The 17,569-nt window shown below is 40.4% G+C and overlaps 1 protein-coding gene across 50 annotated transcripts in view; it reads right to left on the bottom strand.

Moving 5' to 3' along the window:
• Positions 1–17,569, bottom strand: part of NCOR1 (nuclear receptor corepressor 1) — a 168,450-nt gene that overhangs the window by 45,848 nt on the left and 105,033 nt on the right. For 35 of the 50 annotated variants that reach the window (XM_051824415.3, XM_070061427.2, XM_070061433.2 and 32 more), the window contains 4 exons: positions 11,993–12,548; positions 7,867–7,996; positions 5,030–5,225; positions 86–246 (listed from right to left, as the gene is read on the bottom strand). In XM_051824415.3, the coding sequence (XP_051680375.1) occupies positions 86–246; positions 5,030–5,225; positions 7,867–7,996; positions 11,993–12,548 (1,043 nt within the window). The remainder of the gene's footprint in view (positions 1–85; positions 247–5,029; positions 5,226–7,866; positions 7,997–11,992; positions 12,549–17,569) is intronic. The other 15 variants (XM_089318452.1, XM_089318453.1, XM_089318456.1 and 12 more) reach the window with 1 other exon arrangement.

Here is a 17,569-nt window from a genome sequence, read left to right as displayed (position 1 = left end):
TTGACAAATTAGCACGAGGAAGAGGGAAAAGTTTCTCCTAAGAGACATTCAACAGGAAATCTACAGCAAAGCACAGCCATTTTACCTGTGAGATGGAGCCTCCCATGATGAAAGACGGCTTTTCGGAAGCCACCGTGGTTTTGGACGATGGGATGAGTGGTGGTGGCGGCCTGGTTGGTCGAGTTGTTGGAAGCCGAACCCCTTCAGGAAGATTAGTTATCACTTGATGGGGAGCAGGCTGCAGGACTTTGAAAAGGAAAAGGTGATTTAAAATAGTCAATGTCCTCGTTTGCAACATGATACTTATCTCAGCCATTTCTAAATTTGCAAATCACAAATTAAATGACAGATATAAAATGAAGTCAAGGATGAACATTTCCACTGTGAGCTTCTTTCTCTTGAGCCTCTATACATGATCACGTCACAAATGGTATTGTGAGGCTGAAACATCAACTCCCTTCACATCAGAGCTTCCAAGCTGATACTCGTTCAAATGCTTTCTGCTTAGTCTATGCAAATATCAACCTTAAATGATTTTTTTCTCACTCTCTGTCACTCTTGACCTCACAATGCAGGTGAGAAAAAATGGTGCTTAAGGGCCAGCTGCTATCATTGCTTCAGACTATGCAGACACGACCGACAACCAGTGAGACGTCCTCTCCTCATGCTGCATAATTTGAGCAACACTAATTGCCTGGCTCTCACAGAACAGTTGAATTTCTGCAGGCCGAAGAGGGATGGTGGAGTTCGAGAATGTCAGAAAATACACACATTCTTCAATCAAAAGCTAATCAATATCACAATGTAAAAGTATGGACATACATTTCCCAGTGGCCCAGTGAATCTCAATGGAATACAACTGAAGATGGAATGCAGAGAAACAAGGAGGTTGCTCTCAAACAGCAAGGACGTGTCCTGCAGAGCAGCTCATTCATGAGATTAACCCACCCACGTAGAGCCTCTATGGGTAGATGGCCAGCAGCCACTGCACTGAGGAGTTTCACCTAGCAGGACACTAGAGCGGGCTGCTCTCATATCAGGCTGTGGAGTGGCTCAACTGACTTCTTTTGGAGAGAGCCTACACAGTGAGGCTGACCTTGCTGCGGTACTGTGCACCTGTTCTTCCTGTTCTAGAGCACGTCTGACCTCAGTGTAAGGCATATAGGCAACTGATTTTCCTATGAAAGTTAAAGTTATCAAAATAATAGTAAGTGTGAAAGGACCAAGCCCACACCATCCATGGGCAGATCTAGTCTATATACTACAATCAAAGTTGGAAATTCCTGGGGGTGAGGGATCTTCCACGGAGAGGTTAGGAAGTACTCTCAATCTAACTCTATGTAAATGACATAATTTTTCTCTTTAAGGGACAAAAAAATGTTTCTTTTCCTCTTAAGGAGAATCAAGTGTTTCCACATGCAAGAGAATCACAACAGGCAAACATCAGATTAGCAAGCAATTCTGTGAATTCAAGTCTAGCCTGAATTACAGCTAAGTTCTTCAAGGGTTTCAACTCTTAAAATCAGCCTGTTGATGCTCATTTCTTAATATTGAGAAAAATAAGTTTAAGAAATGGAAGACTTTCAAAGATGCAGATCAAGCTAATTAAAAAATCCTACAGAACTTCTAAAACCATGAATATAACTGTAATAATATTAATGACGATTACATAACACACAAACAGTATAAAATAACATTCCAAACAGTATAAAATAACTTGAAACATTTACAGAGCATGCCAAAATATAGTCAGATTAAGAACTTTAAATACATATAAATAATTTTGTCTTTATTTAAATGAAATTGACATACTGGAATGATTTTTGAAAATCAGATCAGCACAAAGTAAAAATCATCTCTATGCATTTAGATGTGTAGAAAAAAATGGCAAGAAAAAAATTACCATTCATTTCACTACTCTTTTTCCTATTCTTATCCATTTGTCCTTACAAATAAATTTAGTTTTAAAAACATTTTCAGTACTTTCTCCTCAAAGTATCACTTGAATTTCCATTTAATTTGCTTTATAAATAGTAGAGATTTTATATACTTTATAATAATGAATTTTCTATTAAAGGAATTTAGTTTTTTTTCATATAGGTTGGTACATTACTTGTCAAAAGTTATTCCTACATATTTAATATTCTGTTGCTAGGAAAATCACCTTTTCATATATACATGTTTGTATATTTGACACAATACTGTAGATGTATCAGAAAGATGCGAATTTCTACTTTTTTTCTAAGAAGCTTCAATTTTCCTTTTAGCTCTAATAACTTTTCAATTGATTCCTTTAGGATTTCTAGGTTGATAATCTTTTGATAGTCTTATCCTTAAGTTACAATTTGCCTTACCTATTCAAATATTCAAACTTCTCTTCTCCAGCTACACTGCATTAAGAGATGGGATACCTCTTCGTTCTTAGTCATTATGAAGGTCTCTACTATTTCACTGTTAAGTTTTAAAATCTATAATTGGTTTCAAAAGGGATTCATTACCCAAAGGTATATAAAGTTTTGTCTACTCAGATATTTTTTAAAAATCAGAAACAATTACTGTATTATCAATAGAGCAAGTGCTGGGCACCACTGTATTACATGAAATATCTCAGCCTTCACAAAGAAACTAAAGCTAAGAAGAATCAAATCTAATTGCCCAACTGCCTTCATAGCACCAGAAACTTTTGAAAAGCAATGTAAAATCCAGACTCTGTAGCTCTAAACCACAGAATGACAGTGTCTCACTGTGTATAATGGATGTTGTGCCTGAGGTATCTATCGAGATGATAGATAGTTTTCTTTTCTGCTATATTAGTATGATGAATTAAGTGTCCTAATTCTGAGTCAACAGATTTATGAAACAAACCTTCTTCAAAAGAAAAATCACTTCTTTCTACAGAATTTAAATTGATGATTGTATTAAGAATTCATTGCCTGATCACAATTTCTAGTAATATATTTAAAAATCCACCAGTAATATCAACATTTTTTAAAAAAGAATGGAAATCTAGCTGGTTCTAAACACAACTATTTAGATCACCATGTACCCAGAGCTGGAGAAACAAAAGAAACCCAGAACAAACTGAATTCAGTTACACAGAAGCATAAACTCTTTTAAACCTTGCTTTAGAAACTCAATTCTAACTTTATCTCTACATGTGTAAGTTTGAGTTACTTCACTACAAGAAAAAGTCTTCAACATCATCAGAAAAATTGGACAATACATGTAAACACTACAGGAAAGTAAAAACAATTCCCCAGGCCACAGCAGAGAGCTGGACTGGATGGAAGAGGAGCAACCGGGACTAGAACCCGGCACCCATAAGGGATGCTAGCGCTGCAGGCAGAGGATTAACCCAGGGCACCACCGCGCCAGCCCAAAGTGTGTTATGTAATTAATAACTCATTACTAGTGTGTCTCTGAGCAGGGGGCAGATATTTGGCAGAATCAGGTAGCTACTCCAGTTTCTATTTTACACTAAATAGTGTTGAAATGCATGACATTTTAAAGATCACAGGTCTGGGGCTGCCACTGTGATACAGAGGATTGAGCTGATGTCTGCGATGCCTGCAGCCCCCAGGAGCATCAGTTTAAGTCCCAGCTGCTCCACTTCTGATCCAGGTCCCTGTTAATGCACCTAGGAAAGCAGCAGCAGACGGTCCAGTACCAGTACCCCTGAGACCCACATGGGAGACCTGGAGACCAGTGGATGGTTCACTCTCCCTCTCTCTGACTCTGACTTGCAAATAAAGAAATCTTAAAATAAAATAAAATAAAATAAAGCTCCCAGTTCCCATTTATCAATATAAGGTACTATCTTCTTACATGCTAAGCACTCTGTAATATACAAATAATCCTTGGATTCACTAAAACCCAGAATACCCATGCATATTCTTGTTCTATGTCAGAAGAATTTATTATAGTCATTGCCTGGGACTCCCACATCCTGAAGTGATGAAGAGACTCACATCTACGAGTGAGTCTCGCCTCTGCTTCTGATGCAGCTTCTTGCTAATGAAACTAGAGGCAGAAGATGATGGCCAAGTACTTCAGTTCTTGCCACCCACACAGGAGACCTGAATGGAGTTCTTGGCTCCTGGCTTCAGCCTGACCATCCCTGGCTGTTGTGGACATTTGAAGGAATGAACCAACAGTTAGAAGGGCTCGCTCATTTATTCTCTTTCTCCTTCTGCCACTCTTACTTTCAAGTAAATTAATTCTTTATAAAAATTAGAAATCATTTTAAGAAAGTAAAAGTGTATTGTAACTCCAACAGCACACATCTATTCAAATGTGTCACCTGAAATAACAACAGTGACATAACACTGATAGGTGCCTCCACAATATCTACTGTATCTATAATAGTGTATCTACTAATGCACTGAGAATATACTAAGATGCTAATTAGCATACACTATATTATACATAAAATCATGCTGAGTCAAGTGTTGTATATAATAATACTAAACGCTCATTCTTAACTTTACAACCCCTGCAAGGTAATACACATTATTACTGTCACCTTATAGATGGGAAGTCTAATGCTATGAAAGATTAAGTGACTTGACTATGGCCACACAGTTGGCAAATGCCAGGGTAAAGTTAAGCCAGGGTCTGACTGGCACTATCCATTAGAAAAAGCTGTCTCCCACCGTATCACAGAATTAGAACATGATGCTGCTGTGCATGATTTGCATCAAGGACAAGACAACAATTCTCGGTTACTCTGAAAATTCAGACGAACGGAGCATAAAGCGTGGCTCTGATAAAGTCTTCAGCATAAAGATGGGTATTAGAAAATTCGCATTAACCAGAACAATGTTACTACCATCAATAATATTAGTCAATAAAACTAACATTCCTTAATAGTTCACCTAAGGTCAACTGAAGGAATTGTATCTATTAGGGACAAATGTAGTAAAATCAGTTGATTAGCCCTTAACATATAAAGCACAAAAGATACTACTTTTGGGCTTAGTTTTGTTTTCCCTCAGGGAAGTTCTCTCTGGTGGTAGTGCCACCCACCTACCTTCCCACTCTCTGTTAGGACTTTTGGCAGCGCCACATGGACTTGTAGAACTTCTGCATTCCAAATCAATCTGCTCCTGCCTCTGCCGCTGTTCCTCCAGCAGTGCTGACTCATGCATTGCTTTAATGTGTCGCTGGTAGAGAGCATAGCCACTCACTGGGGTTCCAATTGGTATATTACATGGGGTGCAGGAAACCTATAGAAGAAAAAAAATCTAAATATGCCAATAACCAATGTAGTGATAATTGCCATCTGTTACAAGTAATGCTATTTCATTCATATTACTGGTTCAGCCTATTTTACCATTTTAATCTTCAAAAATAATGCTTAAAATGCTAGACAGCTCTTTTCAGAGCTGAACACAATGTAAATCACAAAAACTATGATAAAACATTAAAATTAGAAGCTAAAACACATCCATATGATTTCGGCTTATAATGGCCACATTCCTTGTGGCCTGGCCTAGGGTCCCACCCCTACATCCTTGTCTCTCAATTACCACATCCACTTCTGTGGGTTTAAATGTCATCCTTACATTAATGACACATCTAGTTCCTATTTCTAAGATACTTTCTCCAAATCCCACACTTACATATAAAATTGCCTAACAATTTTCTTGGATATCTCAAAGCAATCCAGAACTTATTCAAATCAGGACTTTGCGTTTTCTAAACTCAATGCTTCTCCTTTAGTGCTCATCATCTTTTTTAGAAATGGAATCTCAGCTGCCCTAGCCAGAAACCTGGTCATCATCCTTGAGTAATCCATCTCTCTCTTCCCACAGCCAGTTCTCATCAACTCCTTCAGAGAGGCTCCCTAGCCATCCAGAAAAACACGGTGCTGCTTCCCAAGCTTGCTTGTTTTTAGTTCTGTTTCTCCTACTTCACAAAGAAAAGAACTCAGGCTGTTTTGTCTAATGCTAAATAAATAGGCCAGAACACAGTTCATGGCCAAACACTTCACAAATAACCAACAGCACTAGGAACCCCAAGAGATCCGATTATCTGAAGACTTGAAGGTTTTCCTCTACCATAGTAGGACTTTTTCACTGATTCTAAAACACACATAACCTTTGCTTTACATATAAACAAGGCTATTTCTCCTTTTGCTATAAAGCCAAATGACCTGCTTTAATTCAATCACATTATTTCCTATGTGGAATTTAAAGTCTCTAAGAAAAAGCTCCTTCCTCTCTGAATATCCACAGAAATTTTTAACCTCATAAGAAATTACATTTTATATTCTTAAATATTTGTTTAAATATAAAAAGTCAGAGCTAGAGAAAGAGAGAGAGAGAGAGAGAGAAACAGAGAGAGACCTTCCATCCACTGGTTCACCTCCCAGATGGTCACAATGGCCAGGGTTGGGCCAGGCTGAAGCTAGGAGCCTCTTCCAAGTCTCCCATGTGGGTAGCAGGGGCCCAAACACTTGGGCCAACTTTTGCTGCTTTCCCTGGCCATTAGCAAGGAGCTAGATCAGCAGTGGTGCAGCTAGGACATAAACTGGCACCCATATGGTATGCCAGCATTACAGGCAGTAGCTTTACCCATTGTGCCATTATCAAGAATTTTTTTCTCTGCTTTATTATCCAGAACAATTGCTAAGGTTTTTTAATGTTATAGACCATGATACAAAAATATTCCCAACAGCAATAAAATTTTATCTTAAGTGGTGGGCGTTGAGGCACAGTGGGTTAAGCTGACACGTGGGATACCTGTCCCTGAATCCAATCCAGTTTCCTGCTAATGTGCCCAGGAAGCAGCAAACGATGGCCCAAGTACTTGGGTTCCCTGCCACCCAGGTAGGAGACCTGGATGGAATTTCTGGCTCCTGGCGTGGGCCTAGCCCAATCTTAGCTATCACAGGCATTTGGGGAATGCTGCTGCTTCTGTCATCTGACTTTCAAATACATAAACAGATAAATAAAACTCTTCACAAAGAAATGCTGTTTTAAACTAGGCAGATACTCAACAAGGACCTGTTTAAGTAAACCAATTTGTTCTGGCAAGTCTATCATAAGCACACACGTAACTTTTACCAATTATCATCAGAGACAGGCATAAAATCCCTGGGGGCTCAGCGAGCTTCCCTGTTGGAACACAGAGATGCTGGGAAGGTGGTGAACACCTAGGGGATGATACCTTGGTCCATACACCTCTTCCATTTGGCTGTTCATGAGCTGTATCCTTTACAATATGCCATAACAGTGAGTAAGGCACTTTCTTGAGTTCTGTGATTCATTCAAGTAAAAACTGTCAGTGAGAGGGAGGGTGGGAAGATGCTCCGATTTGTGGCCTCACTGAACTGAAGTGCAGGTGACTGGAGGACCAAATACTTACAGGGTTGGCCTTTCTGTAAAGTGAGGGCCATCCGTGGGACTGAGTCCTTATAGCCATGGCATCTCACACTAACTCCGGGTAGCTGATCAGAACTGAGTTGAGTTGTAGGACACCTACTTGGTGTCCAGACAGTTGGAGAACTGGGTGATGCAAGGATAAGACAAACATATCTAAATCAAGTGTTGTGGGGAAAACAGTTCCCTGGTACACAAAGTAGAAGCATGGTTACCAGTGGCTAGGAGAGGAGGAACAGGGAATTGTTTAAAAGGAACAGAATTTCAGATTTAAAAGATGAAAGTCTGTGAATCAGTTTCCCAATAATGTGGATACACTTAACACTACTGAATTATATACTTAAAATTGGTTAGGACGGTTAATTTCACGCAATGTGGTTTTCATATTTTTAAAAAAACATTAAGAATCAACTGCAGAAGAGAAAAAATATGTCTATAGAGGTCTTTACATTTCAACTTCACTTTTCTTACATTGAAAACTTACCATTGGTGGGATAACAGCAGCTCGATGCTGAAGCTGAGGCAGGTCTAACGGATTTGGTTTTATTGGGGAGGAGACCAATATAGATCCAGTGGGGTTTAATAACGAAGGCTTTGAATCCAGAGGAAATATTCTGCAGTTGTCAATTTAAAAAAAAAAAGATAAATCAATATATTTTTGCTTAAAGAGACTTCAAACATATAATTATTCCTTCTAAGTTAATACACATACACACACAAACACCAACTCTTTTTTTTTTTTTTTTTTTTTTTGACAGGCAGAGTTATAGACAGAGAGAGACAGAGAGAAAGGTCTTCCTTTTCCGTTGGTTCACCCTCCAAATGGCCACTGCAGCCGGCGTCCTGTGCCAATCTGAAGCCAGGAGCCAGGAGCTTCCTCCTGGTCTCTTATGCAGATGCAGGGCCCAAGGACTTGGGCCATCCTCCCCTGCCTTCCTGGGCCACAGCAGAGAGCTGGACTGGAAGAGGAGCAATCAGGACAGAATCCGGTGCCCCAACCGGAACTAGAACACCGAGGTGCTGGCGCCGCAGGCAGAGGATTACCCAAGTGAGCCGCAATGCCGGGCACACATCAACTCTTAAACGATATTTAAATAATAAAAAAGAAAATCCTAATATTGACTTACAGGCTGAAATTTATTTGAATTCAATCACCTATATTTACAAAAAACTCCTAGTCAACAGCCATTAAAATACACTCAGTCCTGTTGTACCACTAAGATTTAAAACTAGTTACCTGTTACAGGATGTTTTGCTAGAATCACAGAGTACTGTTCTAAACATTTCAGTAGTTGCTACCATTTTAAAATTGAGAATTTCACCCTAAATTGCAAACTTCTGGCTTCTCGTGAAAAATGGAGAACCAACACTGGAGAAACCAGTGTTCCCACAGGCTGAGTCTGGCAGCCGTCTCATTCCAAAGCACGCCTCCACTTGCCACGTTTACTCATGACCACATGACGCCACCTGACTCATTTGATTCCTATACCTACACTTGAGTTTAGAACACCCAAGAAACTATGTACCAGTGGCATGCCTTACGGTCTTTGTCATATTTACCAATGCTGTCACAGTCATGGGGGAAGGTGAATAAATTTAAATGTATAAGTTGGTAAGAAAATCAGAAAGTATAAAAGGAAACAATTTACATATTATATAAAGAACAAGGATAATAATAAATATGTAGAAAATGAAGCATGTTTTCCAGTAGTTTGGAAGTGATGGAAAGTTTGTATCATTCAGAAATTACATTTTTACAAGCAGCTTCTCAATTTCAAGCCTAATGTCATGTTCATCCACTAGGATGTTCACCTTTTAAGATAACTGCTAAACCAATTTTTTCACTCATGTACACATATAGATACCAAAAAACATAGATAATCCTTATTTACAATGAGAAGTTTCATTAATGAATGCTTTCTAAAAAGAACTACACAATTTGAACACATTCACATTTAATCCAGTTAAAAACCAAAATAAACCATTAAAATTAAATTTAGATTACATGAGATGAAAGAAAAAGAAATGATCAAAACTGGCTAAACCTTCTGGTAAGCCAATGGATAAGCAGAACTCCTATTTTAATTTGGTTAATGATAGTTCTATTACGCAAAAATACTTTGAGAGAATGTCACTGTAATGCTCAATATTATTATTTTAGTATCAAATCTCCCTATAGAGCATATAAGATATAAAGTATGGGGGACTGGTGCTGTGGCGTAGTAGGTAAAGCCACCACCTGCAGTGCAGCATCCCATATGGAAGCCAGCTTGAGACCCGGCTGTTCCACTTCTGATCCAGCTCCCTGCTATGGCCTGGGAAAGCAGTAGAGGATGGCCCAAGTCCTTGTGTCTCTGTACCCACATGGGAGACCTTGAAGAAGCTCCTGCTTTGGATCGGCCCAGCTCCGGGACCATTGCAGTCATCTGGGGAGTGAACCAGCAGATGAAAGACCTCTCTCTGTCTCTGCCACTCTGTAACTCTGCCTTTCAAATAAATAATATAAAGTACTCTACATACGGACTGGAAACATATAGACTCCAGGACACCTGGTAAAGGTGAACCCTGAGTAGATTGGTTGCTGAATGGCTATAAGTCTCTTTCTTGTTAAAAAAGGAAGAGAAAGGTCAACAAAAGGCAGGATCTGGCTGAGTTTCTGATTAATGCACACTAGAATTTGTACTAATCTGTCATCCAACTATGGTTCTAGGTGATTCCACTTTCTTCAAGAAAAAGCAAACACCAGGAAAGACTTCCAATTAGGGGCCGGTGTTGTGGTGCAGCGGGTTTATGCCCTGGCCTGAAGCACCGGCATCCCATGTGGGCGCATGCACCTGTGTGGGAGACCTGGATAAAGCTTATGGCTTCAGCCTGGACCAGTGCTGGTTGTTGTGGCCATCTGGGGAACAAACCGGAGGTTGGAAGGTATTTGTCTCTCCCTCTCTCTGTAACTCTGATTTTCAGAATAAATAATCCTTTTTTTAAAAGATTTTATTTATTTATTTGACAGGTAGAGTTAGTGAGAGAAAAAAGAGAGAGAGAGGAGAGAGAGAGAGACAGAGACAGAGAGAAAGGTCTTCCTTCCATTGGTTCACTCTGCAAACAGCTGCAATGGCTGGAGCTCCGCCAATCCAAAGCCAGGAGCCAGGTGCTTCTTCCTGGTCTCCCATGAAAGTGAAAGGGCCCAAGCACTTGGGCCACCTTCTGCTATCCCAGGCCACAGCAGAGAGCTGGACTGGAAGAGGAGCAACTGGGACTAGAACCAGTGCCCATATGAGATGCCAGCACCACAGGAAGAGGATTAACCTAGTGTGCCACAGCACCAGCCTCTAAATAAATCTTAAAAAAAAAATAAAATAAAATAAAAAAAAAATTAAGGGGAGTTGGTGCAGTGGTGTAGCAGGTAAAGCCACTACCTGCAATGCCAGCATCCCATATGGGCACCAGTTCAAGTCCTGGCTGCTCAACTTCTGATCCAGCTCTCTGCTATGTCCTGGGAAAGCAGAAGATGGTCCAAGATCTTGGCCCCTGCACCCACATGGGGGACCCAGAAGAAGCTTCAGGCTCCTGACTTTGGATTGACATAGTTCCGGCTGTTGCTGCCATCTGAGGAATGAACCAATGGACGGAAGACCTCTCTCTCTCTCTCTGCCTCTGCCTCTCTGTAACTCTTTCAAATAAATAAATAAATCTTTTTAAAAAATTAAGGAACATTTTCCACAACCTTTTTGGAAACCCCTTAGTAAATTATAAATATGAACCATCTAAAAATTTAACTGACATAAAAAACTTGTATTTAAAACATGTTCTAGGGGCTGGCACTGTGCATAGCGGGTAAAGCTACCACCTGCAGTGCCAGCATCCCATAAGTGCCGGTTCAAGTCCCAGCTGCTCCTCTTCTGGATCCAGCTCTCTGCTATGGCCTGGGAAAGCAGTAAAAGATGGCCCAAGTTCTTGGGCCCCTGCAACCACGTGGAAAACCCGGAAAAGCTCCTGGATCCCGACTTTGGATCAGCCCAGCTCCGTCCACTGTGGCTATCTGGAGAGTGAACCAACAGATGGAAGACCTCTCTAGCTCTGCCTTTCAAACAAATAAATAAATCTTTATCAAAAAAAAAAATTCTAAAGTATTTTCAGAACACTTAAAATGTTTCTCCTGTTAGCATTTTCTTACATCTCCTATGCTGCAGGGGTAGCCTGGTTTGGAGACTGTACCACCTTAGAGGAAAGCACAGCTGAGGCCACACCTCTCACCTCCAACTCCATCACACCACATGCCACTGCTACCATGCTAAGGCATGACAGTCATCTGTGGTTTTAGTTATAACTTTGTCAGCTGAAATTCCATCTTTTGTTTTTTTGCTATCACATAGGATATATAATAAGACAGATATAGGAAAAATTTATAATGTTTCTTTAAGAAATGAAGTAATGATCATACAATTGTTCTTGGTTTTGTAAACAGATGAACACCACAGTCCAATATTGAAATTATACAGACGAACTATAACTTGTCACTGCAGGAGTCCTCTCTCTGCAGCCAGCACCATGCTGTGATCCTGCCAGCAGCTGAGAGTAATAAAAGGGTAATACTAAGGAGGCAGTCTCACCTTTGCCTCTCCGGCTCGCCATCCACATCTTCATCAGCACTGCACGTGGCACTGGAATCATTGTCTGACTGGGGCTCGGGTCGCTGGGCATCTATCTGCTGGGCCACCCCCAAGTCTTCATCTCTAGGCTCCGTCTTTTCACTGGCTCTCTCCAAGTCTCCTTCTTTGGTATCACCTTCCACTTTAGAAGCATTGTTTTCTGGCACCCTAATTTCAACATCCACAGAGTCTGCTTTGGTAGTGGTTGGGGTATCAAGAGTAGAAGCTGCTTCAGTGCTGCGATCCTGATGGTCTACGTCCATCGGCTCTGCCGTCTCAGTGCTGATGGTGTCGTTCGGCTGGGTCTCCACACTTTCATTTTCAGCTGGCTTTGTGCTCGGAGCTGCTGAGGAAGGAGATGCACCAGGTGCGGCTGCCTCAGTGGAGGACTCGAGCTCAGCCACGGGCTCAGGGTTTCCTCGCGATGGAGCATTTTCAGTGCTGTCTTCCCCGGGCTTGACAGCTTCAACTGGTGAAGGAGAAGGAGCACTTTCTGTATCAGAACTATTTTCAGCACCTTAAAGATAATGATACAGCATAAAAATCTGATAATGAACACGCTTCAGATGGTGACAGAAACCATGCTTGAAAGTGGTTGTTTAGGATGAATTACACTCCTTGGATGACCTCATTGAAGTATTTACAGCCACTGAGAAAGCTAAAGTTTTCCAGAGGGTATGCGAGAGAAAGATTAAATTGTCTCGAGCTTCTGAAATCGAAAGCATAAAGGCTTTTAAATGTCTAAAAATAATTTATATGAAATCTGAAAAACAAAAGACAGGACAACAAAACTAAACAACACCCATGGCCATAACTGGCAATGTTCTGGCACAATTTTACAGGCCTGTGTGTGTGTGTGTGTGTGTGTGTTTTAAACCCAGTAGAGATCACATTCCAGAATGACCCCTGTCCAGTGGGAATATAATCCAAATCACATCGGTAAAGTTAAAGTTAGTAAAACTTTACCTTTTCTGGTATTAAGCCTTTAAATTTAAATTTGGTGTATATTCTCAGTGTATCTCAATCTGGACTAGTCATATTTCAAGCATTCAAAAGCCACAAGTAGATATTTAGTAGTATGACACTGGACAGGAAGCTTCTGGAGTTATACTTCATAGATTTTTAATTTAATGTAACAGGTCTTTCCCCATGTTGTTTGCATCATTTTATAATTACAGTTTAAATACTTTTGACATCTTTACTAAAATCAAAGGTCTATTGTCAATACTCCCAAATCAGATTATTTCTAGTGTTTACTATCCAATTACAAACCAGAATCTAGAGGTCACCTTTGGAAGCTTCCTTCCATAGATCCCCATGCCTGGCTGATTTTCTCTGTGAAAATATCCCTTTAATTCAAAAACTCTGTTCAGCTTCATAGCACCCCTTTAGCCTGTAAGTGACTCCTCTCACTTTCCACCTCAGACCATTCTCCTCATCAAATCCAGAGTGACCTTTTAAAAGCCAAATCTTACCGTAACACCTCACTCACTCCCCTTCTCTATTCTTTTCAATAGAGACCCATCACTCTTCAGATAAAGTTCCAAAGGTGTTAGGATGGCCTGTAAAGTCTGCCTGGCAGCATCTCCAGTTTATCTTGCACACAGCTGGCCTTTCAGTTCTCATAATGCTTCAATACATCCTCCATCACAGAGACTTTGTACATGCCATTCTGCCCTACTAAAAGGTTCTGTCATCTACTTTTCCTGTAGAAACAGCTCAAACATCACATGCTTAAAAAGCTTCCCATAGCTTCCTAAACCAAGTTAGCTCCTGTTCCTTAGGCTCTTATAGCACTAGAGTTACAACTTGGCATGTGTTCACAGTTATTTGATTATCAGCTGTTTCTACCAGGCCATAAATTCCTTAAGATGGAGATCATATATTATTATTCTCTGAAGTCTTGGTGACAAGCACAGTGCCTGGCACACAGCAGACTCAAATATTGGCTGAATTACGGAATGAATGTAAGGTCATGAAAAGTCTAAATTAACTTAACCTTTTCTCTGTTGAATTTTTGGATTACTTCCAATTTGTCACTGTTATAAATAGGATACACAGATGTTCACACTTCCAACAAGAATCCATAAAACAGTTTGTAAGAAAAGCGTCTGATATTAGATAAACCAATTTAGCATACATATGAAAGAACAGAGTATTTTGAGAAAATCGAAGAAAATGGAAAGTAATCAAGTGGGAGAAAATGTGTCTGCAAACAGTGAAAATGACAACTGAGCCAGTGCACCTGAACATAGGAGAACTGCTACAATGACAGGTCACACACAGCAGCTGGACAAGACAAGGTCCAGATGTTAACATGCCTAGAAAATTAAGATATGTCAAAGGAGGTATTTTAAAATCAATATTTATTCAATAAAATCTTCTGTTAGAACTGGCTCTTTACAACAAAAACATGGGCCTTAACTTACTTGACGTATAAAATAATTCCAGATGGAATAAAGATTTTAAAAATGTTTAGAAGAAAATTTAGGACCAGATACACATAATATTGGGGAATATGTAGAAATATGTTACACAAACATGAAACTCTGAAGCCACAATAAAATCAAAACTTACATGACCATCCAAAAAAGTTTGAAAAATCTCTACAAATTCATTATTTCATTCATTCAAATATGTATAAAGCACCTACTATGCATATAGAGTTGAGATTCTAGGTAGAAAGCATTGAAAGGGGCCGACACTGTGGCATAGCAGGTAAAGCCGCCACCTGCGGTGCCAACATCCCATATGAGCGCTGGTTCCAGTTTCAGCTGCTCCACTACCGATCCAGCTCTCTGCTATGGCCTGGGAAAACAGTAGAAGATGGCCCAAGTCCTTGGGCCCCTGCACCTACATGGGGGATGTAGAAGAAGCTCCTGGATTCAGATCAGCCCAGTGCCTGTTGTTACGGACATCTGGGGAGTGAACCAGCAATGGAAAATCAATCTCTCTCCCTCTCTCTCTCTGTCACTGCCTCTCTGTAACCCTTGCCTTTCAAATAAATAAATCTTTAAAAAGAAAATACCTGTTTTAAAAAAAACAGCTGTAAAAGAAAAGTATCTGCTCTCATGGAACCCACATTCTATTGTAAAAGACAACAATAAATGTGGCAAGTCAGGTGGTAGGAACTGCAGTGACTACGTAACAAAATTTGGGGAGCAGAGGGTGAGGAGGGATTACAGAGGGTAAGGTGACATCTGAACACATGCCTGACGGAGGTGACAGTGAGCATGAACACAACCTAGGAAAGGGACTGGGGGGAGCAGGCAAGGGAGGGCAACGGTGCTGCTGGACTCAAGAACAGCAAAGAGGGCAATGTGGCTGGTGCAGAGGGAATAAGCAGAAAAGGTAGCGGCAGGAAGTTCAGAGGTTCAAGGAACTCAGGCAGGACCTCAAAAGACCCAGTAAAGCCTTGGCTTTTATTCCAAATGAGATGGGAAAATATTACAGGATTTGGAGTATAGGAAACAAGATCTAATTTACAATGTATAAAGAGCACTCTGGCTGCTGAGTGAAAGGAACAAAACTAGAATTAAAAAAAAAAAAAAAAAAGGCACAAAGATCAACCAAAAAAATACTGTTGCAGCCAGCACTGGGGTCCAGTGGGTTAAGGCACCATCTGCAGTGCTGGCATCCCATACAGGCACCAGTTCAAGTCCTGACTGCTCCACTTCCCATCCAGCTCCCTGCTAATGTGCCTGGGAGAAAGCAGTGGAGGAAACACCAAGTGTTTGGGCCCCTGCCACCCACGTGGGAGACATGGAAGAAGCTCCTGGCTTTGGCCTAGCCCAGTCCTGGCTGTTGTGGCCATATGGGAAGTGAACCCGTGGACAGAAGGTATTTCTCTCTCTTCCTCTGATTTACAAATAAAGTAAATCTTTTTTTTTTTTTTTTTAAAAAGGAGGTGGAGAAAAGGATCTGATTGCTGACAGACTGCATGTGAGGTATGAGAGAATGTTATCAAAAGAACTTTAACTGACACAGGGAAGACTTGAGGAGAGGGAATGGCAAAGCAGAAAGAATTTGGTGGTTCCTAGACATCTACATGGAAATATTAAGTAGTTAGATGGGTGCAGCCCTGGAGATCAAGTCTCAAAAATAAAACAAAAGACAGACCAACAAAAACTTGATATGGTACCTCATAAGTAGGAAGGACTTATAGAGTAGCAATTACTGTTAGTGAAAGATGCTATCAAAATAATGAGAAGCAAACAAAAAACCTTAAATCAACCTTCACTTCTATTTATATAGCAATGGCAAGCCTTAAATCCCAGGGCAAACTGACAAGTCACTTATCTTTAAAATCAAGGTATGGCAGTGATTATGCAGCAGATATCATTTTAACATAAGCATTTTTCAATTATCTTCTCCCAACCACAAAACAGTACAGACACAAGGATAAGTACATCACCAACTAGCAGTCAAATATGACTACCTTTTTCTCCTAAAAATACAAAAATCCTTCAGGAGTGATTTGAAGCAAGAGAACAAAAACAAATGCAAATTTTGGTAAAGTTTCAGCCTTTCTGCTTGAACTCCTGTGATCGTGAAAGATACTCACAGAGTCAGATGTGTTTTAGGAAAACAGACATAGGAATTAACTGTCCCTTCAGCAGCTGCCTTCATTCTTCCATTGGCAAGAGGCTTGCCACACAATCAACAGTGCATCTATAGTGTCTCGTTAAGATTATTAAGTGTGAAATCATAAACCATGTAAACAGCCTTTACATTCTTTACTTCAATGCTTTCCAAATGAAGTTAAATCAAAAAGAACTGAGAGATCTCAGGATTCTACTGGTAAGTTCATGTCCTATTAATAGGAAACTATTCTCGATGTCACAAGGCAAACACCTGTAGGATGTGAACATGCTACCTAACACTAGGTCAGATGGACACATTACTTTAATACCATACCTAACAATCTGAAAACAAACACACACTAAGACAAAACAACAGAAAGAAAATAAAAAAGAGTCATTTTTTGGTTCTTAGTTTTTGAGAATCTGCGAGCCTACCCATGGACAGGCTTTGTCACGGCCTGAATTGTTTCCCCATCCCAAAATCTCTATGTTATGGCTCTAAACCCCAGTGTGACTGTATTTGGAGACAGGGCTGGAAGGAGGTAATTAAGGCTAAATGAGGTCACAGGGTGGGCGGCAATCCAGTAGGACTGTTGTTGAAAAGGAAGACAGCAGGAGTGCACACAGAGGAAAGGCCATGTGAGGACAAAGGGAGGAGGCAGCTGGCAATCTGCAAGCCAGGAAGAGAGTCCTCATCAGAAAGCAACTCTGCCAGCTCCTTGATCTTAGACTTCCAGCTTCCAGAAATGTGAGAAAATAAATGTATGCGGTTTAAGCCACTCAGGTTACAGTACTCTGCTATGGCAGTCCAAGGAGATTAATATAGTTGTTACCCTTTATCTGTGGGCAAGACATTTCCAGACTTCCCCAGCAGAGGCCTGCAACTATAGATAGGCTCAAATCCCATACCATGTTTTTTCTATACATACACACCTATGGTAAGGTTTAATTTATA

This window comes from Oryctolagus cuniculus, chromosome 17 (assembly GCF_051225735.1).
Source record: "Oryctolagus cuniculus isolate XC-2025 breed Fujian yellow rabbit chromosome 17, ASM5122573v1, whole genome shotgun sequence".
NCBI classification, from domain to species: Eukaryota; Metazoa; Chordata; class Mammalia; order Lagomorpha; family Leporidae; genus Oryctolagus; species Oryctolagus cuniculus.
The sequence above is the reverse complement of the archived record's forward strand: the minus strand, read 5'-3'. Positions and strand labels throughout refer to the sequence as shown.